We start from the raw sequence: 27,538 nt of genomic DNA, 5'->3' as shown, positions 1-27,538 counted from the left end.
CTCCAAGATCCCATCATCAGACCCCGACTTGGTGCCAATGGGACCATCTCGGGGTTATACCCGTTCGATCAAAAAAAAAATTTTGAAAATCGGTCCACAATTCTCGGAGATATCGAGTAACATACATACAAAAAAAAAATAAAAAAAAAATAAAAAAAAAAAAACATTCAGTCGAATTGAGAACCTCCTCCTTTTTTGAAGTCGGTTAAAAAAACGGCCGAAACATGATTTTTTGGCTGAAACTGGCCGAAACCGAAACCGAACTTTCGGTTGGTCACTAGAAAATAGTGCGAAGCCTAACCTACCCCACTGCATACCGAAGTGTAGCCAAAATAGAAGGCGCCTGGGCCTCTGGGACCCGTTCGTTAATGATTCACACGGCCGGAGACCAATTATACTTCGCACTCCAAATTAGAACTATTCTCCCATTACCCAACTTCATAATCAATTACACGGTATTTCTCTCTGTGTGGGTAATCGGAGTTTGCGGTCCCACAGCGCGCTGTTACGGGCCATAAAGGTTTTTGAGCTGAATTTTAATGAATATACCGAATGCAGTTCAGGTAAAGTGTAATAATGTTTAATAAGGATCGAGCATTACTGGAAACTCTCTTGGGATGAGTGCAGGAAATATTTCGTGTAGTGTGCGGTTGACTTGTGCATCACTGCCTCTAGTTTATTTTAAAGTATTTGGTGCTAAAATAAATTGAACTCCAAATATATAGGATACACATAAAGTAAAACTGCCAGTGCTCGACACGGTAATGCACTACCCTTCTGTCACACTTTTGGAAGAGCAACTTCTACTGCAACTTCCAACTGACAGCGCGTAACACTCAGTCATTGCTAATTTTGCGTGAAATGCCGCTGACTCAGCGCGTAACATTACGTCAGTGTCATTACGCTCAACGACTCACTCATTCCATTCATTCACTTATTCACTCAGTCAGTGGCAGAAAAGAAATGAATAGGAATGTGTGTGTTTTATATCTAGATCGAGTGCAAAATGACTTTGTCTGTTTTTACAATAGGTAATTTGAGCAAGTAGCAATGTAAATCAAATATTTAAAACAGTAAAAAGATGGACGTAACTAATTGCAAAAACGTGATAGTCACTTGACAAAATATTTTTGATGTTATGTTGTTTATTTTATGTTGTACTTCTACCTTGAAGGATAGGTAAAGACCTGGAGGTTCATAATCATATATACCTACACCAATTGGTCTAATTCTCATAATCTAACTCGATTATGGTTTGCTCATTATTTGCGATGATCAACACACTTTTGCTACGAATTATACGAATGGGGGGTTCAGAAATTCAATTATTTACATCTGGAGTCTCGTTCGGTATATACATTTTCATTCCGTCGTATTTTCGTGATCGTCCCGCGATTAACGGTCACAGTAATGACTGACGTCTATTTTTTATAGTTCCACTCCCTGCGTATTGAGTATTGACGTTTAGGTAATGGAAGGCGTGATCTTTTTAGGGTTCCGTACCCGAGGGCACATCTCGGACACCGGCGATCAAATATGTGAAAGAGACGCGTTTCAAGCACACATTCTAAGCTCGTGTAGGTGAACGCGTACCAAGCTTGTATGAGTGAGATATGACAGGTCGAGTGTTCGCGTTTTTGACAGGCGGTAACTGTGAGGTAACCGAGATTGGGTGGGTGGCACTTTACGGGGGCGGCAGCGGCCATACTGTACATACGATAGTTCTCTTTATTATATCGTGCCGAGGGGTACCTATTCCGTGCTGTTACTACAACAACAACAACAACAACAACAATTTCTTTATTGACAATTGGAGCAAGCAAGATTTACATAAGTGGGTTTGGGTACATACATTACAATATGTTTCTTAGTTTAACAGTAGTCTTCACACTAGGTCAAGCCTGTGTCGTGAGGACTAAGATGAGGCAGTAAGAGCAGACAGAATTACCAACAAGGTGACTAAGACTCGAATTAGTAGCCTATGATCAAGAAAAGTGGAAGTAGCCTATGATCAAGAAAAGTGGAATATTCTTCTGACATCCCTATGATAATAGGATCACATCATAATCATCATTATTAAGACTTGTCCGCTCGTGACAGAGGGACAGACAGGCTGCCATACTGCGACCATAACAACAAATATTAAAAACATAATAAAATGTTTTAACGAGACAGGTGGTCAATGAGCAGACATGTAGCCATAGTAAGCGATCACCTAAGCACATTCGAAACACCAGAAAGGTTGGAGATGCGTTACTGATCTTGTTGATGGGATTACAAATATTTTGGGGCTCCACTACCACATCTCGGACACCGGCGATCAAATATGTGAAAGAGACGCGTTCCTAGCACACATTCTAAGCTCGTGTAGGTGAACGCATACCATGCTTGTATGAGTGAGATATGACAGGTTGACTGTTCGCGTTTTTGATAGGCGTTAACTGTGAGCTAATCGAGAGCGGGAGTGGCCATACTGTACGATACTCTTTATTATACTGTGCCCATACGTTGTATTGTATCTCTCTCTGGTCTGATTTTTATACCGTTTTTATAGACAGTGGTCACTGAACCCTCCGCCCGCGAGTCCGACTCGCACTTGCCCTATTTTTTTTAGTTTTTCTGTGTCTAATCCGATGCATTCGCCACGGGCTGTTTGCCGAGTGGCGTGGCCTGTCGCTGTCACCGTAATTATTCACGAAGGCAGCCTCACGCGCTGTCAACTTGGAAAAAATGCGACGTGACGCGCCGCCCTTGCTATCGACTAGAGATTTCGATTCGGGGTCGATTGAACCGACTCGGAGAAAATCGATAGTAGACCGTGCGATGGTACTGTTTAGAGTTAGGGCCCATTTAGACGGTACGAGAACTCGCATACGAGTTTTATTACATTGCGGTATTGATGGCTGTGCAAAATTGTAATTGTAAACAGCCCGCAATGTAACTAAAATCGCATGCGAGTTCGCACGCCGTCTAAACCAGGCCTTTATGACAGACTTCGCCTATGCCACAGTATATAATAAAGAGTAATATCGTACAGTATGGCCACTCCCGCTCCCCGCTGAAAGTGCCACCCACCCCCTCTCGGTTACCTCACAGTTACCGCCTGTCAAAAACACGAACAGTCGACCTGTCATATTTCACTCATACAAGCATGGTACGCGTTCACCTACACGAGTTAAGACGGTGTGATAGGAATGCGCCTCTTTCAATATATTTGATTGCTGCGCAATTAGTATTTTTGATAAGATTGTTGTATTTTTGTTCCTAAAGGAATTTAATTGTCTTGCTTTGTTAATCGTTTAGTTTATTTGCAGTGAAGTAATTAATTTGATGTACAGAAGTATATTATTGATGACGATAAATTGATAGGCGATTATTTTTTTGCTGTGCGTTTAATAATATCCCATTTGTTTTTAAAATAAAGTGTTCCAGCCAAGTTTAATTCAACATTTCAGCAATTCCCGTTAAGTTTGTACATTTGGATCACGTCTCCGATTTGGATAAAAATTGGTAGGCTGATAGAGTCCATGATGCTGAGCAAGATCCACTAGGTTTCCCAAAATGTCCTAGGTTGATTGTATGAAACTTTCTTTTTTGTTACCGAAAATGTAATAGAAATATGTGTCTACTTAGGACATAGGGAGAAAACTACATAGGGCATTTTGGGAAACCTAGTGGATCTTGATCAGCATCATGGACTCTATCAGCCTACCAATTATTATCAAAATCGGAGACGTGATACAAATGTACAGAATTAACGGGAATTGCTCATTTATTTATTTTCCAATACTGAATTTATAGCCTTCGCAATCTTCGCATAGACATAAGTCAGATTTTTAATTATGTAAATTGATAAACTGAAATAGATACCATACAATAAAGAAAAATCCATTGAGCCGGGAATCGAACCCGGGTCTCCAGCTTACGCGGCTAACGTTACCTGCAGACATTCGACAGCCGCTTCCGACCAGCTGCTTGTGAATGCTTAAAAAAATCATAAATATTTAGTTAACCTAACCACAAAATTAAAATTTTGAAAAAACCCCCGACCGCGACATAGTAGACCGATTTTCATGAAACATGGCTAAGACACTCCCGATTAACTCAGCTTTCAGACAAAAAAAAAACTAAATCTAAATCGGTTCATCCGTTCGGGAGTTACGATGCCACAGGCAGACACACACACAGACAGACAGACAGACAGACAGACAGACAGACAGACAGACAGACAGAAAGACGGACAAATACGTCAAACTTATAACACCCCGGCGCGCGCGTCGTTTTTGCGTCGGGGGTTAAAAATGATTTCGATTGGTTCCCTACTTATGTAAATTGCTGCTAACCTTACATAGACAGAATAACGAACAATAAACTAAATCTTTCGAATGCAATTAGACCAGTTTCCTGTAACTAGTAATTGACACGAATCGGGCCAGCACGTTTCCGGCCAATATCCGCATCCTGCATTATTTATGGCCGATCGGTCGCACTCTCCAAAACACACAAAAAGGAAAGACTTGGCCATTCGTCACGGCCGTACAATGGGAGCATTGTTTCGGGCACTGCGCCTAATGCCCGATTTCGGCCGAAAATAATTTGACAAAATAAAATACATAGATGGAAGAAACTACTAGATGACGGGTATCTGTCACCACTTTTCTATTACGACAGTGTACAGGCTGAAATAAAGAGGACCAGGCATAGGTACTTTAACATCATTTTTGTCTCCACTGTATCTTTTGCTGAGGTGTGCCAATAAAGAGTATTCTATCTATCTATCTACTTTGTATAGCGAATTTTAAGGTCATAATGAGACATTTTTATTAATTTAAATTACATTTTAATAATTAAAAAATGGCGGCTACATAGAAATGAGCGGCGATTTTAGCATTGGTCCCATGATAAAAGTTGTTCATTATGACCTAAAAATCACTATGCAAAGTACGGCTGGACCTCTTTATTTCACCGTGTATTATGACTGATAGCCAGCTGGTTATAATCAGTACAAACACTTAATATTTATTTATTTATTTTAGTTTATGGAGATCCAACAGCTACTATTACAATATAACACCACTGAATAAAAGATAGAAAACCAATTACAGGGTCACACTTATAGAAACAATACATATCAATACATTTGAGTACCTATTATATTACTCAACGAAAAGCATCAACGCACGGACACAAACACATTGACGTAAGAATTCACACCAAACGTGGTATTTCAATAGCGGATGGTTAATAATTAAATATAAATGACTAATATCTTAGACATGCTCAAACAAAACATTTAAGAATCATATAGTGCTTAATAACAGGGATTTACCAGGGGTTTTTATTTTTTTATTTAATATACCTAGAAAACATCCAAGATCCAGTATATCTGTGCTCATCACACAAATAACTGCCCTTACCGGGATTCTAACCCAGGACTGCGGTTCACCAGGCAAAGTCACTACCGACTAGGCAAGACCGGTTGTCTAATATTTTTTTATATCTATGATAAACGACAAGCTACATTAGCGGTCGGAAAAAATCCATCAGGCATTCTTTCAAGCAATTGAACGCCTACGTGCGCACTGGACGCTGGTTTAATTGAAAATTTTAATGGCACTCTCTCATTACGTCGGTTTTTAACCAAATTTAAAAATACCTAGTAAGGAATTTTAATTATAAAAATGAAGTTCCAACTAATTTAATTAAGGTAAATCGTCCATTACTTTTGAATACCACTTTAAAAAGTTGCGGATACAGGCTAGAGTCGAACCAAGCTAAGTTAGCAACGATATTGATAGCCCTGCCTCTGCAAGGATTAAAAGTAAACATCATAAATAAATAAATAAACATCGATGTTTGACATTTAAAGCTCGGCCACACATGCGCGTTTTGAGAGCGCGGAGCGTTGCGATAGCGGTGCGCCGGACGGACGCTGGCATTGTAACGAGCGCGGATTGCGAGCGGATTGTGCGCGGATTGCGAGCGGAATGCCCGCGCATTCCGGTACACTATCAAAACGCTTTATGTGTGGCGGAGGCTTTAAAATATCATTTCAACCGGCGAATCGACTCTGTCTTAATTCTTAGAGGGTTGCGGACTAGGTTGTATCCGAATCCAATCCGAATACTTTTAAAATACGATCCGTCGTAGCCATAGAACTACTTGTATAATACTTTAGACACTACGTACACGGATTCGGATCGTAGTGCGAAACCGCTCTTACTATAAAGTAAGATTAGTACAGTGAATACTTCGTTGTGAAAACTGTATAGTCAACCAACCCTAGGCCACTCTACAACCATGTCAAAATGACAAGCAGTAAGAGATTTCTTACAATCTGATTTATAACGTCACTATGACATAGTTCTACAGTGACCTAGGGTTCCAATTGGTTGACTGTACCTACGTTGCCCATTAGCCGGTTGAGTAGTTGTGCTATTTTTTGCCGGCATGAATGGCGATTAATTTCATGGCTCTGGGCTTAGCGTTATGATTTTAAATGATTCGACAAATTGCGAGATTTTACAGAGTTAGTGACCTAGGTTGTAACTTTATTTTTAGTGCAATGCCACGAAAACCAATTGTGCAATTGTAGTTTTCATTTCGATGGAATATAATAGGTTTAATCCAAAATAATTATATAAAATATTGCAATTTTTTTACCTACTAATCGCAATGATGAACTGTGAAATCTTTTGAAAGATAATAGGCAACTTGGCTGTACTTAAAATAATAGTACATTACGATACAAGTACGTAAAAAAGGAAGTTCGAAACGAGTGGCGATAAATTAAAACACGACCGAAGGGAGTGTTTTAAATCACCTGGCATATAATGAACCACTTCTCGCACTAGTGCGTAAAAAAAACACCATCTGTACTGAAAAATATTTTGGTGTTTTTTTTTACGCAGTAGTGCGAGAAGTGGTTCATTATATGCCAGCCGGCGTATCATGCTGCCAATTTTATCACTTATCCACGTGGATAAGACATCTGTCACTCTCACACTGACATACTTGCTAAAGCGTGACGGATGCTTTATCCACGTGGATAAGTGATAAAATTGGCAGCATGATACGCCGGCAGGTCGAAACTTCGGAGGCTCATCTGTACTGAAAAACGTCGTACGATACACGTGCGAAAAGGAAATTCGTAACTCGTGTCGATTTAAAACACTCCCTTCGGTCGTGTTTTAATTTATCGCCACTCGTTTCGAACTTCCTTTTTTACGCACTTGTATCGTAATGTACTATTTTAACATGCACGAATTCAATAAAACATCATCATAAGAAAAACAGGGGCAGAAGTTATTTTAACACTAATTTATATTTTATAAAACAAATAGAAATATGTAAAGTAAATCAGTTGACCGTTACGTCACTCAATTCGATTTCATATCAATTCCATATTAGCAAGTCTTTAAAAATCGTTTTGACAGTTCTTAAAAGAAGCTGGTTTGACTAAAAGGAAAGTAGCCTATAATATTATGCATGTCAATGATACATATCGACTTACCTTCCCGGAAATTGGAAACAGTCGGCGTCTAATGACACCCATGGGAGGAAATTGTATGATGAAATTCTTAACCCATCACCACACGGGCAAATAAATAACTGAGTAAAAAAATTTTTTTTTTTGTCGACAGTGCGAGAGGCGAACGCCGCAGCAGGGTCGCGGCAGTCCCGGGCTGGGCGTGCAAATGCTCGCCATGGAGGTCAGCAAGGAGGCGCGAGCGTCGCCGCTGCCCGCGCCTGCGCAAGGTTCCGCTAATGGCCCCGCGCAGCCGCCGCAACCTCAGGTGTGTACACACTACACGTAGTCAGTGATGGTAGCCCCGTGCGTGTGAGCCGTGGTCAGCAAGAAGGCGCGCGCGCCGCCGCTGCCTGCGTCCGCGCAAGCTTCCGCTAATGGCCCCGCGCAGCCGCCGCAACCTCAGGTGTGTACACACTACACGTATTCAGTGGTAGCGCCGTGCGTGTGAACCGTGGTCAGCAAGGAGGCGCGCGCGTCGCCGCTGCCTGCGCCCGCGCAAGCTCCCGCCTACGGCCCGGCGCAGCCGCCGCAGGTACTTAACGTACACGTAGTGAGTGGTCCGGACTGGCGCGCAGATGGGGCTATGGAGGACAGCAAGTCCACGAACTAGCCGCAGCTGCAGGTGCGTAGTACACGTAGTGAGGGGTCCGGGCTGGCTATGAGCTATGGAGGTCAGAACCCCGCCGACAAGTCAGTAAGGAGTCGCGTCCGTGCAAGGCAGCAAGGATATGGACTGCACTCAAAAGCGCGGTGCAGCGAGAGATAAATCAAGCCTCATATATTGCGTTCGACCTGTTTGAACAGCTTACCATTGTGCAGTTCTTAAATGTGCAGATCGTTAATTCGTAAATGGTCTCATGGACACTGATAGATGGATAAGAGAGTGCATTATTGAGCTAACTAACTTGGCTCAGTCACCCAAATGAATCTTGACCTCCAAAACGAGCTTTAATTTCCCTTGATTTGATTTCATAAATGCTTCTGAAATGACAGAAATTCTAGTCTAGATAAACACCTGTTTGAAGTAGGTATCATTTCAAATAATATTTGTATTGTACCCAGGTGTGCGCCGGCTGCAGCAAAGTGATCACGGAGCGGTACCTCCTGAAGGCGTTGGACCAGCTCTGGCACGAAGACTGTCTCAAGTGTGGCTGCTGCGACTGCCGGCTCGGTGAAGTTGGCCATACGCTGTACACCCGAGCGAATCTCATACTGTGCAAGAGGGACTACCTGAGGTGAGAACTATAAGCCAGCTGTAGACCAGCTGTGTGAGGATTGTCTCGTGTGGCTGTTGTCACCGCCCGCTCAGCGAGGTCGGACATACGCCGTATTCCAGGGCCAACCTCATACTGTGCAAGAGAGACTATTTGAGGTAAGAACCATAATCCAGCTGTAGACCAGGTTTAGCACGAAGACTACCTCAAGTGTGGCTGCTGCGTCTGCCGACTCGGTGAAGTTGGCCATACGCTTTACACCCGAGTGAATCTCATACTGTGCAAGAGGGACTATCTGAGGTGAGAATCATACACACACAGTACACACTGTGACACAAGCAAGGACGGCCTAAAGTACTGTAGAGTAGCATAGGTACCTACTTGCATGTAATGTCTTCACATTGCTCGATGACCCATGTCTCATTTTATTGTACGATTTGTATACATATACACAGGTGTCGACACTGTCGACAAACTAAGAGCCATGGGACATATTTTTGAAAATTTTGGTACACCTCGATTTTTACAATTGACTGTTACACCTACTCGTCAATTTTTATTTTAGTTATACAGAATTTTTCCCTGATCAAAAATTTTAATGTGTAGTTAAACAGAATTTTTCCCTGATCAAAAATTTTATGCGGCATAATTATGAAAATGTAATTAACAAAAGAGTAAATATTGAGTAGTAATGAGTTCGGTTCGGATTAAGCGCCGAAAACCGAAATATTTTACAGTTATTATTTCTTGGACTCGGAAATGCTTACATAAATATACTATTGTATACTTCCCTTAATTAAATGTACGTATTCCTTTGCAACCAGTAATACAATAAAATTAAGACCTTTTGTAGTTCAGTGAGTACAAAAGGCCTGGTTCGAATCCCGGTAGGTAAGTGCGTTTTCACATTATTTGAACCATTCGGATTTGAACCGATAACCTCAGACACCCCAATGATTTTCATTTTTTTAAACTCATTTAGGCCCAGGACCGATATCTTAGGGTTAACCCATTGATGCAAGTGCGCCTTAGAGTATTCATCTTTTAATCTGATCGTTACTTTTTTTAAATTGAATTTTTAATTTTCTGTACAGCTCTACTTGACTTTTAGCTCTACACTCAATAAAATAATTGCTAACTACCATCATAAACCGTAAGATTATTTATTTGTGTACGTTACTGCAACGACATAAGGTTTACCAAGATGTCACTGTAAAACACTTTAAAGCTTTGTCACAGTAAACTTCAAATTGGACAGATAATCGCAGTAAGCAAATTTAAACCCAATATTCAAAATGACAAGGTTGTAATTAGGTACGAGTTCAATTTGTTATGACTTATGATAAACATTAAGATTAAACTGACAAACAACGTCAAACTAGTAGCGGAAAAAATAATCGTCCAAGTAACCAGCCAGTATTAATACCCCCAAATACTGAAAAAGGTAAACAACCTCTAGCAATGCGATATACACAATGTTGTATTACGAGTACAATAGAATGGGCACATAAAAATATGTATTAAATATGTCATCTTTGATTTTTGCCTTTGACGTCCTTCCTACATCCGATATCGGATCAGTAATGTGAAAACGGTCTAAGGGCGTATCCCGGTTGCAAATTTGATTTATACTGTTTATTGAAGAAATTTGTTTTAACCATAAATATCTTCATCAGGTTGTTCGGGAACACGGGGTACTGCGCGGCGTGCAACAAGGTGATCCCCGCGTTTGAAATGGTGATGAGAGCGAGAAGCAACGTTTACCATCTCGAGTGCTTCGCGTGCCAACAGTGCAATCATAGGTAAGAGTACTAAAGTTGCAGAACATTTGCAAACATTTATCATCACCTTCTTCATCATCAACTTCATCATCATCACCTTCGTCATCATCACCTTCATCATCACCATCATCAACATCATCACATCTCAATTCTCAGCCCTAAGGCGTGCAACGAGATGATCCCAGCGTTCGAGAAGAAATTTTCGATATTTCGAGATTAAATCTTGCATATGTCGGTCGATTTTTCTGCGGACTGGGCCCGAACAAAATACGTTTTGTTTTGGACGACAGCGGTAGGTGGCCGCGTCGCCCACCGCTCCGCAATGGTTCCGCTATGTGTAGTGTGCGTCCAGTTCACGGCTTTAGGCATGGCTGAAAGTTGACACATGTGATATTTGGCCAGCAATTGCCAAAGGTGATGATATTCAATTAAGGTAAGGTGATCAATTGTGACGAGTAATATGTAACAATATTATAAATAAATGAGTATGAGTATGATATTTGTTCTTATAACGCTCAATACATCAATACAGAGCCAGATAGACTGAGATTGAGTATCTGGACTAAGAAAGAGCCCAGAGCCGCCAGACCTTCCTCATTTTCTCAAGGATGAAACTCTAATTTCTTAAGCTACGAACGGCGGAAGTGGTTAGGAAGTGATGCTGATGATTATCAAATACTTACAATCTTTTCTATCATACATAAAAAAGTCAGCTTTGAGAATTTAAGGAAATATTGTGTTTAAAAAACCTTGTATCATTAAAATGGCCGACGGGCTGAACTAGATAATATACAGACGTGAAACGTCGATACAAATTCTACATTGTCCCAAAGTTTCATCCTTGAGAAAATGAGGAAGGTCTGGCAGATCTAAGCTTAGTCCAATACTCATTGTCTCGATTATTCTAAAAAAAAAAAAAAACTCATTGTCAGGCACTAGTTTAAACATCAACTGAACTGTCCAAAGAGTAAGGTTACTTAGGATCAGTTTTTAGCGGCCTTACCTACTACGTTACACAATCATTTTAATCATTTCTTCTTCCTTGCGTTATCCCGGCATTTGCCACGGCTCATGGGAGCCTGGGGTCCGCTTTGACAACTAATCCCAAGATTTGGCGTTGGCGACCTTTCAACCCGAAGGGTAACTACGCCTTATTGGAATTAGTACGGTTTCCTCACGATGTTTTCCTTCACCGAAAAGCGACTTGAAAATATCAAATGACATTTCGCCCATAAGTTCCGAAAACTCATTGGTACGTACGAGCCGGGGTTCGAACCCGCGACCTCCGGAATGAAAGTCGCACGCTCTTACCGCTAGGCCACCAGCGTTTCATCAATCAGTTTACTCATTTATACCACCAAATCAATAATATTCTATCCGTTCATTTAAAATAGCCAAATGTGGAAAGACAATTACCTTTCCACGCGTCCCCTGTTCATTTCACTATCGTGTCAAACGTGGTAGCCGTGAAAATTGAGCGGGGACTCCTATATTGAATACGAGTCCGGTTGGGACTTTTCCAATCCGAGCGAGACATAAAATACCAACTAAAGCCAAGTAGGAAAGGGTCGAGAATAGTGAAGTTATATGGTTTATTCATCTCACGGACGGCAAACAAAGAGCGCGATTAAATTTTCCGCTACATAATAAACCTACACGGCGGGAAGAAAATATTTGAAGTGGTTTCGGGTCGAGTTGCTCGACATTTGGTGCGATTTAGTTCCTGATTGAATACGTGTGCTGTTTCGAGTTACATTGCGGTGAGTTATATTAGTACTCTGGAATATTAAACGCAGTAACTTTAAGTTTTTGATAAATAAGATTTATTAACATTTTGAAATACCCCCGACATTGTGGACCGATTTTCAGAACATGGCTAGGAACACTCCCGACTAATTCAGATTTCAAACGAAATCTAAATCGGTTCATCCGTCCAAAAACTACGACGCCACAGACAGACAAACACGTCAAACTTATAACACCTTGTCGTTTTTGCGTCGGGGGTTAAAAATTGAGAATTATTGCCTTGGGTAAAACTTGAACTCACAGCTCTCAGCTCTGCCATCTGAGCCACTAAGACCACCATAGTCAGCAAAATTTTTCATCATAATTATATGTAGCAAACACAGTTCTCATATGATTCAGTCTATTTAATCATGAAAATAAAGAGGAACTAATAGCATTTCTAAAGAAAAAAATTGACGGTTTTAATTTACCGTTACTGGGAATTAATTACTACCGTTAAAAGCCAGCAAAAAGTGTATCAAGCTTAATCAGAGTATAAAAACGCCGTGAGACATATTCAAATAATTAAAAAGTGTATCGTTATTATATCGCTATTGCTGCGCACAACACATGTCGCAGCAATAGCGATATAATAACGTGAGTACAACCGTATTTCAATTAATTATTAGCGTATAAATTATCGACATGGGTATTCGCAGGTTACTATAAAAATATTAACTGAACGTTTTGCAGATGGTCTTTCGATGGATCATGTAGGTTTTTTCATTGCTGACTCCTGTTTGCCCTGAAACACTTTGGTCAGTGGCTGGACACTGTCCCGATCGGGTGATTTCGGCAACGTTCAGCTTGCATTATTACGTTGCATTTATTAGGGTTACGTCCCTTTAAATTCGCGATTTTTGAAAACCCTAAAAAGGTGAAAAGGATCGTGCCATGCATTGGGACACATTCGACATTGAACTTTTTAACTTCGGTTTTATAGCAAGTGTCCTTTCTGTACACAAGTATCTGGGTAGCTGCTTTGGTGACCTGATATCTCCATTCCGTCCTGCCCTCAGCTTTCTTCATACTAGTTTCTGGAAGACCAATTAGAACAGCAACCTGGTACCTATGTTCGGTACCAGATCATTTTCCCTTTATTTAGTTTTTGCTTTGAGGACCTCTGTCACCGGATGCCGTTATTCCGTCCAGCCCTCAGCTTTCTTCACAGTAGTTTTTTAGGCCCCCGCTAGCTGAGGCGGATTACCCGGAACGGACGGCCCGTCTAACCTCTTATACACTATGTTCGGCACAAGATCATTTTCCGTCTTCCGTTTCCCGTTTGACGACCTGTCTGGCTCAGTCGGTAGTGACCCTGCCTGCTAAGCCGCCGCGGTCCTGGGTTCGAATCCCGGTAAGTCCATTTAAGTGTGATGAGCACAGATATTTGTTCCTGAGTCATGGATTTTTTCTATATAAGTATATAAGTATGTATATCGTCGCTTAGCATTAGCACCCATAGTACAAGATTTGCTTAGTTTGGGGCTAAGTTGATCTGAGTAAGGTGTCCCCAATATTTATTTATTTCTTTATTTTCCCGTTCCACTACTTCTTCAAAGTTATCCACACTAGAAAATAATTTAATTTATGTTATACCCAGTCCCGGGTGCAGCCGAAAGAGCAATTTTCTTGGCCTGCGTCTGCTTAAATAATAGAGGTGACGAGATTGGAGTCGCTTGAATGCTTTATATGTCACCGTGGCCCCGGCCGGCAATCTTGCCGTTTTCGCCGAATTACGTATTTATTTTAGTGGTCTTTTGCTAGCCTTTTAACTGATCGGGGCTATTAATGGAGGTTTACGTTTCAATGTGTAACAATGTTAACTTTATTTGATGGTATAAAACTATGGAAACGGATTAAATCTCGTATAATGAATTTAAAATTCATCCCGACGTTTCGAACTCTTTACAGCGTTCGTGGTCAACGGGTGACTGAGGAAAAATTACAATGTGCAAAAGAGTTCGAAACGTCGGGATGAATTTTAAATTCATTATACGCGATTTAATCCGTTTCCATAGTTTTATTTCATGAGTAACTATCGCGGTAACCGAAGACAATTTTATTTGATGGCTGTTACTGTCAATGTTGCAAGGTACGTTGCGCGTGTGGTGACGAGTTAAGAATTTCACCACCCTCTTGTTTTCCCGTGGGTGTCGTAGAAGTCGACGTCGAGATTGTATGTATGTATGTTAATAAAATAATACTTTTCTTAATTCATATTGATAAGGTTCCATACCACAACAATTCCCGTCAATTTTGTACAATGCCACGTCAGCAAATTTTAATTGATCCTATTTTGTTACCAACATTTAGTAATATAATTCGACTTTCGTAAGATATATACAGGATAATTGTTATAATTAAGAAAATATAGATACTAGAGAACCTTAATGACGAAATAAAACTTAATAAACTCAACAAAATCTAGGTAACAAAATAGGAATTAATAAAAACAAATTTAACTTTTCCCTTAATTTTTGTACAAAGTTGACGGGAATTGCTGACCAACATGCTTAGGAATTAATTACTCAATAAATACAAGGATTATATACTTCATACTAAGAATCGTACCTCGATGTTTTAGCGCCACCTATTAAATACTATCACAACTACACTGATGAAGCCTACAAATTTATTTTTTTCGAAATGTGTATTGACGTGATATCATGATTTTATAATAAAGAAATATGTCATTTGTTCTTATGAAAAATAAAAACACGCAACAATATTTGGGGAAAATATGATTTTTGCCACTTCCGGGCGGCGAACAGCGCCATCTAGTTTTAAGTCTAAAAGGCCCATACATTTCAAGGGTACGAGTTTTTGCATGGGCTTTGTCAGTCCAGTATTAAATCGGTCTTGATAAATACAAAAAAAAAATCGTTCAGCACAGCTCAAGAGATTAGAAAGTCGGGTTTTGACTAAAATAAAGTCACTACATATAGGTATGTGTTATTTTCTCTAAATCTGGCGTAAAGTATGTCCAAATTTATGTAATATCTCTGGGAATGTAGTTTGTCTGGCAGCTAATCACTTTGCGTGGCGATGTCTTCTTGCCTTTATTAAAATATTAAGAGTAATATTGTCTTCGGTTACCGCGATAGTTACTCATGAAATAAAACTATGGAAACGGATTAAATCGCGTATAATGAATTTAAAATACATCCCGACGTTTCGAACTCTTTACAGCGTTCGTGGTCAACGGGTGACTGAGGAAAAATTAAAATGTGCAAAAGCTACCCACTTACAAGAAATATTAACGAACCATGACCACAAATAATATAGATTTCTAAGGCAGGTTCACACACTATTAATAAAGCTAGTTATACAATATTCAAAAAATTTTTACCATTACTCTGTTAAAAAATAATAAACCAATTAATCTACACAAAATTGACAAAGAAACAAACTGCAAATGTCCAACACCATACAACACAAATGCCTCACAGCCTTCGTCGTGCTTGGTCATGGTTCGTTAATATTTCTTGTAAGTGGGTAGCTTTTGCACATTTTAATTTTTCCTCAGTCACCCGTTGACCACGAACGCTGTAAAGAGTTCGAAACGTCGGGATGTATTTTAAATTCATTATACGCGATTTAATCCGTTTCCATAGTTTTATTTTATTAAGAGTAAATTATTTAACCAAATTAAATGGTTACAATCATAGATACGTTGATGAAGTCGTACTCAATATTTGTACGCACATTAGAGCAATATGAAGCGCAAACTATTAAATATCACGTACAAATCAATTCCACGCCGGCAGAAATCTGAATCCAATTTGCGGGCTGTCCGATCGAAGCGGACGGGAGATATCGCGGGCGAATATCGCTAAACGGCTAAATTATTTAGTAGCAATCTGGCGGGGCCCGCGGCGGAAGGCGCGTGTAAAATCTTCGCTGGGCTCAGGTGTTGCAGAGGTGTTAAATGATAAGCGGACTGTAGTTTAAAGCTGGTTTACTCCGAATTATGAGAAAGAACAAAGAAAGTGGTACAGTGAATTGTCGTTGGAGAGCGGAACAACGGAACAGTAACAGTAAGTTTTTAAAAAGCTCTAAAAGCTGTCAAATTTGAATTTAAACATTGCCATAGGTAAAATTTGAATATAGAAACTTGAATTGCATATGTGATTTTAAACAATATTGATATTTTATTTAACAAATATACAAATTGAATAAATAATGAATTACGAATGGTTAATGAATTAAAAATAATACAAATGATTTATAAAATGCGTAATGTCAACTTGAATGAATACAATATTTGAATTAAAAATTATGCAAATTGAATACATTATTTTGACAATTATTATGAATTAAATTAAAAAATATTAAATGGAAATTAATGAAAATACAGATTTAAACAAAAAGGATCAAAAATGAATTAATGTTTGAACGTTTCTGAACATGCTCCCGCCTTGAAGTCTATGACTTCAACAATGTGTAGACAGGGAGAGGGTAGAAGATGCTGAGAACCCGTGCGATGCCGTCGCTGCCATGGATGCCTTCCGAAGTGCAGCTGCCACGAACCGGTGAAGACTTGAAGACTGCAATCTGTGCATAATGCATGGAATAGTGGATCGCCCTATGAGGAAATGGGAAAGGAATGAAAAATGACTGAATTTACGTTGGATAATAATTGCCGTTAGTTTGAATCAGTGATGTATGTGAATGTGTGTAACCTGTGTAAATAAATAGGTGCATCCTCTAACACCTCATGCTCTCTTGACATGCTACCTATCAAAAGCTGCACCGTTTTGCTGTTCAGTAGAGGCCCTGCATGAAAGAATGTGAGTCGGTAATATTTGTATATGTACTATAAGGATAAACAACAGGATTGCACTAAATAAAAAAATGATTTAATCTAGAAACCGTTTTATTTAAGTTTAAAGCAATTTAATTATCTAAGCAAGCATAAGCTAAACGCAAACAATGATTTATCAGAACAAGCTTAAAATCTACTAGCCTTAACTTTAACACGATTGCTTATTTATTCACTGCACTGCACTGAACACAAAAGTATGGCTCACGCGACCCTTCGACCACAGAGATTCAGGAGACGTCCGCTCGCTGCAAGCGCCACGAAGTCAATGCCGGACAGCCCGGGTGCCAGCTGCGCGCACGGCGCTATAGCTATGCAGCCAGGTATAGGCAGTGACGTCATTGACAATCAACTAAGGCGTCAACTGATTTGTTCTGCTTATACGGCCTCTCCTGACAGAGTGTCGTCCTCGACACGTGCTGGAGTGGTGTCCATGACAGCAACTGTGCCTGACGTAGTAGGCCCAGTTTCCGCGTCTGCGGCGGTTGCCGAAGATGATGATGTTTCATCACCTTCCAGGTCTTCACCTATGGAAACAAAAACGAAGTTAGAGAAAATTCAAAAGTCTAAATACTTTGGCACTCAAACTTTCAAAACTAACACTCGTTCATCGTTCAATTAATTCACACATCATTCACACATCAATCAATGCAAAACTGCAACCCGCACACTTTCATCAATCTTAGGTAAGCAGAGACGTCTCTTGTTAAAAAATCAAACCCAGCTGATTCATTGCCTGCAGTGACTATAGTTGCCAGTAGAAGCGGATGCTGTCCCTGGCCTCCGGATGATCAGCCTCTCTCTAAAACATACTTGACGCAGACCATAATCGTACGTCAAGTTACTTGCCACGCAGACCCTAATCATACGTGCAAGCCCAGTTTACACACAGACCGTATTCTTATGTGTAAACTGCATTACACGCAGACCGTATTCAAACGTGTAATTTGTACAGCACGCAGACCGTATTCATACGTGTGTACCTCGCAACACGCAGACCATAATCATACGTGAGTTCTGTTCACCAATCTGTCAAAGAAGTAGTAAACTTACTTTCAAACAGTGCAGCACACGTGTCAGGACACCATTCGCCTCGCCACGGCACCATGTGTTGAGCCGCAGCCTGCGTCGTCTTGCCATAGCCACCAGTAAGCAAGCGAAGTGCGTAGCGTCCACTTGGCAGCACCTCCACTACCTTGTAAGGACCACGCATGCCAGAATCTAGCTTCCCTGTTGACTGAGATATTTTTATGACAAATACTAAGTCGTTCAGATTAAATTGGCGTGGTTGATGACGATGCCGATTGACGCGCTCGTCTTGCTGTGCCTGGTTTCTTTTTAGCAAGTTCCTAGTTCTGCTCCTGGTTATCTCACGCAGAGCCTCTCTATTTGGAGAGGATCCTTCAACTGCCAAGTCACGAACTAGGGCGCGAATCGCAGGGGTTGTGGCTTCTGTACCTATCAAAAGATTCAGCGGGGAGGCTTGCGTCGTTTTTTGTTTTGTTATGTTTAACACTAGTTGTAACTTCCATATCGTATCTGACCACGATGCATTTTTGTAGTTTGTTTGAATGCGAAACATGTTAAGGACGGTTCGCATGTAGCGCTCGGCCTGGCCATTAGCATGATGCATCTCCGGCGTTATATAATGGAGATCGCTACCCAGTTCTCTTATCCATGTTACAAAATCGTTAGATTCAAACATACGTCCCTTGTCCGTAATCATAAGCTTGGGCACACCGAATATCGAAATTGCTTGAGTAACCACACGTTTGAGTTCAGCTGCATCTTGTTTATAGATGGGATACAAAAGGGTGAACTTCGTGAACGAGTCCACGATGACGAGAATAAACTTGTACCCTTCTGATGGTGGCAAAGGACCTAAAGCATCAGCGTGAACAGTATGGAATGGGGTATCAGGTTTTTCCCATGATGTAATATTTTGTAAAGGAGCGCGAGGGACTCGTTTTTGCGAAATGCATACAAGACAATGAGCCACATATTTACTAACAAATTGCTTAAGGCCGGGGAACCAAAAGTGTCTCAATATGAGATCTAGGGTTTTGTCTGTGCCAATATGTTCGTGCTCATCATGAAATATGCGCAAAAAACTGAGCCGATGTCCTTTGGGGATATAGCACAACAATCGCGGTTGCCCGCCTACTGGGATATATTTGTAGTACAGGATGTCGTTTTGAACTGAATAACGATCGGCATCGAGGTTACCATCGTGAAGTTTTTGTATAAGGTCTCGAGTTTCGTCATCGGCTAACTGAGCTATTTGGGCCCAGTTTTTAGGTTTCTTAATTTGATTAATATGAACCACTGGGTTCCGACTAAGATAATCCGCGTGCGACATCATAACCCCTTTGCGATATTCGATCGAGAAATCAAAGTCCTGAAGGTATACCCACCAACGGGCAACGCGAGGCAGTAAGTCCTTTTTCCGCTCGGTAGACTTCAGAGCGTTACAATCAGTGACTACAACAAATTTCAAACCCACGAGATAGTGCCGGAAATTTTGTAAAGCCTTAACGACGGCGAGAGTTTCGAGCTCATAAGAATGATATCTGCTTTCAGCTCCTTGCGTAGACCTACTATAGTAAGCTACTACGTGCTTTGTCAAATCAGGGTAAATTTGTAAAAGAACCGCCCCATATCCTATGCTACTAGCATCGGTGTGGACTTGAGTGGGGAGCTCCCGATTAAAAATTGCAAGTACTGGCTCATTAGTTAGTTGTTTGATAATCTCTTGACGTATAGCTTCGCACTCTGCTGTCCAATCAAATTTGACATTCTTGCGGGTCAGATGAGCAATCGGGGCAGTTTTAGATGCATAATCTTTAATGTAGCGTCTAAAGTACCCTGCTAAGCCTAATAATTGCCGAACCTGTTTAACATTTTTTGGAGCCGTGGTCGAAGCCAAGGCTTCAACTTTTCTTGGGCTCGGCCTAACCTGACCCTGAGATATTAATTTACCCAAATATTCAACCTCAGTTGTGAGAAAAGAACATTTTCGTAAATTGATTGAAAAACCGGCACTAGTAAGAGTACCGAGAACCTTATCCAACAACTCTATTCCCTCAATCACAGAGTTACTCAAGAGGAGTACGTCATCAACGTAAACTAAAACGTTACCCTCATTGATGTGATCGCGCAAAGTATCGTTAATTATGCGCTGGTAGACTATAGGTGAATTAGCGAGACCATAAGGCATTTTGACGTATTCAAAGTGATCTTCAGGGGTTACGAAACCAGTAAGATGAATGCATTCTTCTTTGAGAGGAATTTGGTGAAAGCCTGTTGCCATGTCGAGGCTTGAGAAAAATCTGTAACCACCTAACCTGTCTATGTGATCGTCTATGAGTGGAAGAGGATATCGTTCCTTTACTGTGATACGATTCAATGCTCGAAAGTCTACGCAGAGCCTATCCGAGCCATCACGCTTTTTTACGAGTATTATTGGGCTCGCGTAGTCCGATTTTGAACGCCTAATAACGCCTTTGTCTAGCAAGTCTTGTGTTATTTCGCGAACCTTGAGCTTTTCTTGATAAGAGAGCTTGTACGGACGATACACCACCGGTGTGGACTTGGCAAGCCTTATTTCCATTTCACCTGTTTTGACAGTGGTCATAGCGGTACCCGATATTAAAAAGTTTGAGAACTTGTCGATAACAGTCATGAGGCTGGCCAAATCCTCATCCTGAAGTGGTGTATTTATTTTAGCCTGATCGCCTAACTCAACGGTATTGATGTGACTAGGAAAGGTGTTATTGTACGTAAGACAATGTTCATATTTTCTACGAGTAAATGTTATCCCGTCGCGATTCAGCACATCGGTACCGATTATAATGGGTGCGTACATATATTGCGATGGTACAACTAACAAATCTACTTCAATAGCGATGTTGCTAAACTCAACTGTCAGTGTGACACAGGACGTGCTAATAATTTCTTTATCGCTTAGCCCTAGCAGAGGTGTACGTTTAGGTTTAGGCTGGCAAGGTATATGCTTAACGGCATCGGAAGAAATCAAGGAAGTTTCAATGGCACCACTGTCAATGAGTACATCAACCGGTACTCCGTTTATAACGGCCGTAGTTACGTCCTTGCTTCTGGGACTACTCGACCGGCGAGAACAAAGATTCACGTTACGCTGATTACGCTGATCAGAAGATCGAGTTTTCGCAAAACATTTATCCTCCGTATGTCCCTGCTTCTTGCAAAATGTGCACAAATTACTAGGACCTGAACCGGAGCTTAGGCCTGAAGCTGAACCTGACTTTGGCTGCGTATCGGAAGCGTTGGTAGGTTTCTGACGTTTGCAATCGCGACTAATATGTCCCCGTTGATTACAATTAAAACATTTTTTTCCAGAGAACGGACTATCCCTTGTTTGAGGGCCCTTTCCTTGGCGACTTGTGTTATCTCGTTTTAAAAATTTAGGCTTAGTATAGATTGATAAAAATGAAATGATATTTTCGGGGGTTAGATTTGCATTAGCCGCTGCTGCACGTACTTGAGGATTGTCTATGCCGCGAATTACAATTAAAATCCTCAACTCATCGCTTAGACCTTGAACAATCTTCAAACGCAATAATGTACGTCGCGCATATTCCGCATAAGTAGAATATTTGTCCGATGTAGAATTCATGGAGTCAAATAAAATGTTAGCGTGGTCAAGTTTATTAGGACACAAAGCTATAAACTCCCGTTTAAAATTTGACCACGTCCTATCATTCGTAACCCACTCATTTAACCAAACTTTCGCGTCACCTTTCAAGCAAGAGGCTACACGCGACAAACACTCGTGATCGTTCCAGTCATTTGCGGTTCTGGCGCGGTCTACTTCTTCACACCACGCTTCGATGTTATGCAACGAGGGATCAAAGTTTGACACATAGTAATGTTGTGATCTGACAGGTTGAACCGATTTAATAGCCTGCATCAACGCTTGTGCAAGAGTAGACGCCTCAGAACCGGGTTCGCGAGATTCTAAAGAATGTTGTCGAGGCGGAATGACCGAAAAATCTGGTAAAGGTGGCGTTCCAGGTGTAAGTACGCGTACAGCACGAGTTTGTTTCTCCGTATCGACGTGAACATGACGTGAATTGCGTCGCGGCTCGCCGCGTAAGCTACTTCGCGAACGATCGCGCCGTGGGATTCGTAAAACATTATGCGAATGACTACGTTTAGCCCTGCTATTAGAGCGAACTGCGGTTTTACTACGCGACCGACGCCTATTCCTACTGCGCGAGCGTTTCCTAATCCTACTTCGTGGACGGCGTTCTTCAGTACTCCACGAATCACTTCGATCTAGAACGCGAGAGCCATTCCGCGAATCACACCGCCGTCCTGCACTCGAGCTACGTCGCGATTCACCGTTACTAATGTCGCTAGATACACTCCGCGAATCACGCCTATTTCGAAAATGACGCCGTTTACGAACGCGCGACCTACCTCGAGTATGTGGTCTTTCACGGTTACGTGATCGTGATCTACTCCTACTATACACCATTATGCAATTTACTCACAAGTAAAATACACACAAAAGAATCAACAGCTAAGTAGCTAAGGTATATGCTAGCGATCAATAAGCAATCGTTGGTATTTAAAATGCAACGCAACACGTAACGGTTTTCTTAATTCAAAACTCAATCACGAAATCCACTTGTGTGAGCAAACTAGTTCTTTATCCCGTTTCTGATATAAGGATAAACAACAGGATTGCACTAAATAAAAAAATGATTTAATCTAGAAACCGTTTTATTTAAGTTTAAAGCAATTTAATTATCTAAGCAAGCATAAGCTAAACGCAAACAATGATTTATCAGAACAAGCTTAAAATCTACTAGCCTTAACTTTAACACGATTGCTTATTTATTCACTGCACTGCACTGAACACAAAAGTATGGCTCACGCGACCCTTCGACCACAGAGATTCAGGAGACGTCCGCTCGCTGCAAGCGCCACGAAGTCAATGCCGGACAGCCCGGGTGCCAGCTGCGCGCACGGCGCTATAGCTATGCAGCCAGGTATAGGCAGTGACGTCATTGACAATCAACTAAGGCGTCAACTGATTTGTTCTGCTTATAGTACATTACAATAATGTGATGTATGAAACTGAGCAACCCTGGACTCTCAAGAACGTGACCGTAAATGGGGTTGCTCGGTGTTCCCGCCACACGATTGGGATTGCATCTGTGAATTATGAATGAATTATGAATTATATAGCCATCTGTCAGCGGCTCATTCAACTTGATGGATTGCTCGCCAGGATCAGCTATTGAAAACTGCTCCTCACAAGCGTTTTGTTCCGGTGCCAAGCTGTGCCTGTGAACAACTGAATTTGTGGGAATTTCAGGTGCATATGTGCACACCTGTGTGTGAAATGTAGACCGCAGATTACGTGCTTTGCTGTCTACATTATTTTTCAAAGCCTGAGTGGACACTTTGACTGTAGAATCAAGTTTTGAATATTTTTGTATCAGTACTTGCGCAGCTGACATGCTTGCGAAGTACACATCTTCGAAGAGTGCCTGCTCCTCTCCGATATTCTCTCCATTTGTGAATTCAGACAATATAATATCTATATCTATCTGTAATGCATTAAACTCGTCATATAAAGGCCCTATTCTGTCAAACCGTAACTTTAGTTCAGCAAACTGCAATTCGTTTAACTGTTTCTCGGCTGCTAAATGAGAAATAAACTGCTGAAAGGCCGTAAGTTTGCCTGTAATAATCTCACGCCTGTAAGTAAGTTTGTGTAAATCTGGGTCAAAAAACATTGTGACATAATAAATTAATTGAATTGCCTAAGTATATAAATTTAATTAAAATGTCATGAATACAATTTGCTATTACAAATACTCAGGCGCTCAAACTTGTATGCAACGCAACGCTGATATGAGATGCACGTATGGTTATGTAATCAGTTAATGAGTTTGTTTACACCTTACCGGCAATCTGCAGTTAGATATAAAAATTGACTCAATAACGTGTTCGCGTGAGATTAAAAGTGTTTAAAATTGAAATTAGACGAGTGAATTATTGAATAGACTGTATGATTAATTTATAAAAGTTAGGTATGAAGTTAAAAGTGTATTTGTGAATTTAAATGTTATGTGTTACTACGAAATGTGTTGAAAGGTTAGGACATGCCTACAAAAATGAATATCGCTTATGAATAAATGTGTATATCTACTGTGTACTGACCAAATTATGGCAATGAAGACAATGAATTTACTATTATGTGAATTTGATAGAATAACTGTTAATATGAATATAATTGAAATGTATGAATGGATGGATGGAACAGTTGCAAAAAAACAAAGGAATGTGAATTGAATAGAAGGACAAGGAACGATCTCACTATTTCGTGCTTCCTCCTTCTGCGCTGACTGCTCCTGGATCTGAATATGGATGATTGAATCTGGCTGCCGTTGCTCTCCACTGAATTGCTCCTGGATTGGTCTGGTTGGTGCTGGATGGGCTGGATTCCGTAACTGACTGACGGTTACGGTGAATTCCCACTGTAGTGGGAATTGCTCCGTGTGTCCGGTGAATGCTGTTCGTGAATTCACTCGTCGCTCCTGACTGATGGGACGCGATGAGTGTCAGCTCCGGAACTGGCACGTAGCTGGATGTGCCCTACGCCAACCTGGATGACCCACGGCTTCGCTGAAGAACGTCCGTTGAATATGTGGAGCTCGACTCGGTGCCACAATCTTGCCCCCTCACAATTTCGAAGGCTCGAAGGACCATAGAAAATCCAAATGGATGTGGATTCCAAATTGAAAAAATGTGAATAGTTGCGAAATTGAATAAAGAACAAAGAAAGTAGCACAGTGTCGTTGGAGAGCGGAATAACGAACAGTAACAGTAAGTTTTTAAAAAGCTCTAAAAGCTGTCAAATTTGAATTTAAACATTGCCATAGGTAAAATTTGAATATAGAAACTTGAATTGCATATGTGATTTTAAACAATATTGATATTTTATTTAACAAATATACAAATTGAATAAATAATGAATTACGAATGGTTAATGAATTAAAAATAATACAAATGATTTATAAAATGCGTAATGTCAACTTGAATGAATACAATATTTGAATTAAAAATTATGCAAATTGAATACATTATTTTGACAATTATTATGAATTAAATTAAAAAATATTAAATGGAAATTAATGAAAATACAGATTTAAACAAAAAGGATCAAAAATGAATTAATGTTTGAACGTTTCTGAACACGCGTGTGATCGCCAGTATCGCCACTCGGTAGGCTAGCAGCCTAGCACGCGACACGCGGCGGCGGCGCGACAGCGGAGCTGCTCCGCCGCCATGATTTCTTGTGGTTTTAGAATACGAGTACGTTACTCGATGGTGTATAATTTTTAAGAAAAAGAAGACCTTTGGGGTTTTGGTGATAAACACTTTCAAATGTTGGATTATGTTATCAATTCGTCTGTATATTTTTTAATGTTTGTTATTCGATATCTCCGTCATTTCTGAACCAATTTTGAAATTTGGATGATTCTGAAGTACTTACAGATGATAATGATTATCAAAACGGAACTCTAACCAGGGGCGGCTCACTCTTCATCAGCAGTTCCACTGCACCAAATGTCACTGTTCTGGACGTAAGTGCATGCTGTTCTTATAAAAATACCAAAGTCACTATAAGTGTGCCGTTCAGATTTGAGGAGTTCCGTTCTGACCATCATCAGCAGTTCCACTGCACCAAATGTCACTGTTCCGTACGTAAATGCATGCTGTTCCTTTAAAAACACAAAAATCACCATATGTATGCCTTTCAGATTTGAGGAGTTCCCTCGATTTCTCCAGGATCCCATCATCAGAACTGGGTTCTGAGGACAATGGGACCAATCTGTATGCATATACATTCAATCAAAAAAAAAAATTTCAAAATCGGTCCAGTAACGACGGAGATATCGAGGAACAAACATTAAAAAAAATAAAAAAAAAAACAAAAAATAAAAAACAGACGAATTGAGAACCCCTTCCTTTGAGATTTGGAAGGCGGTTAAAAATGGCAGGAAAATTAGACATTCATTTGACATGATAACGCGAGATTGTCTCACATCATTAGTACAATTAGAAAAAGACGCGCATGTCGCGCCAAATACTGCCGCGTTAATCATGTGCTATAGCTAGCACATTTATGAGGGCCAAAAATTACATAAATCCGTCACTTTCATTCTAATGTTATTTTTTGTAAGCCATACGTGTACATCTTATCTGATTAAATCGGCTCACAAATAATTATCAAGTAAAATATTCTAAGTCAAACCGGGGATCCGGCAGACCACGTCGGCGATGGCGGGATAACTTGGACTCCTTTTTGAAAGATTGGCCAGATGTTGCTCCAAACAGGGATGAGTGGAAAAAGAGGGGGGAGGCCTTTGCCCAGCAGTGGGGCACATTATGCTCTAAAAAAATAAAAATAATAAATAACATATTCTAAACAGTCAAAAACCCACAGAGGCTCTGTTCACTCGCTGCTCGTTGCACGTACCCCCCCCCCCTGCGTTCCTATTACGTATTTCCTAGAAAATCCTGTAATTGAATTTAACCATAGATTCAAAGCATTCAGTAGTTAATATGAAGATTAACATAACATAATTACATACATACATACAATCACGCCTGTATCCCATGAAGGGGTAGGCAGAGCCCATGAAACTACTCAAGTTTCAGTGTCACTCTTGGCAAATAAGGGGTTGACAGAAAACGAAATTGTGACATTGCAGTGACAGGTTGCCAGCCTCTCGCCTACGCCACAATTTAACCCATATCCCACAGTCGCCTTCTACGACACCCACGGGAAGAAAGGGGGTGATGAATTACATAACATAATTAAAACTTAAATATTAAATTTTAATGTAAAATTTTTAGTTAAGTTACCTACAAACGGGTCCACGTAAAAGTAACGTGAGTCACGACTTCTTGTAACGAACTAACGAGTTGGGTGTTTATTTGAACTACAGCTGCAAATCGACCAAGTAACCGACCCGAAAGCAGCTCAGTGTTTTTCGCAATAAAAAAATTGAAAAAGGGTATTTTGATGCCTTAAAGATGTCCACCTGTAGTGTGGAAAGGTAACAAGAAGTTCAAATTTAAAAACGGACGGTATTACATTCCACAAATAAATCATATTTATAATTTATTCAGAGCCGGCATAGGTCAACTTACACTGATGGCCACTTACGCGACAGTATTGGGACAGTCATACTTCTGGCGCGACTGCCTGCCGTCCTTGAAACGACCAATCGCAGCGCGCTAAACACATTCCCCTCCCGCTCTTCGCGCCCCAAACAGTGGTGATTTGTAGCACGCACAAAATTTACAAGATTGGCACTCTATAGGAGGTTCTCTGTGCTTA

General features: G+C 40.6%; 2 protein-coding genes across 2 annotated transcripts in view; one reads left to right on the top strand and one right to left on the bottom strand.

The window, feature by feature from the left end:
* Positions 1 to 27,538, top strand: part of LOC125228551 (LIM domain only protein 3) — a 124,220-nt gene that overhangs the window by 88,867 nt on the left and 7,815 nt on the right. Inside the window, 3 exon segments of the mRNA XM_048133161.1 lie at positions 7,644 to 7,796; positions 8,594 to 8,766; positions 10,422 to 10,547. Of these exon segments, the coding sequence (XP_047989118.1) occupies positions 7,644 to 7,796; positions 8,594 to 8,766; positions 10,422 to 10,547 (452 nt within the window).
* LOC125228552 lies at positions 17,176 to 18,682 on the bottom strand. Its single transcript, XM_048133162.1, has 2 exons — positions 18,187 to 18,682; positions 17,176 to 17,660 (listed from the first exon to the last, which is right to left on the bottom strand). Exons 1-2 carry the CDS (start codon positions 18,344 to 18,346, stop codon positions 17,512 to 17,514), a joined length of 309 nt encoding a protein of 102 aa, XP_047989119.1. The 5' UTR covers positions 18,347 to 18,682; the 3' UTR covers positions 17,176 to 17,511.

This window comes from Leguminivora glycinivorella, chromosome 8 (genome assembly GCF_023078275.1).
Source record: "Leguminivora glycinivorella isolate SPB_JAAS2020 chromosome 8, LegGlyc_1.1, whole genome shotgun sequence".
NCBI classification, from domain to species: Eukaryota; Metazoa; Arthropoda; class Insecta; order Lepidoptera; family Tortricidae; genus Leguminivora; species Leguminivora glycinivorella.
This window is presented reverse-complemented; position numbering and strand designations above follow the sequence as displayed.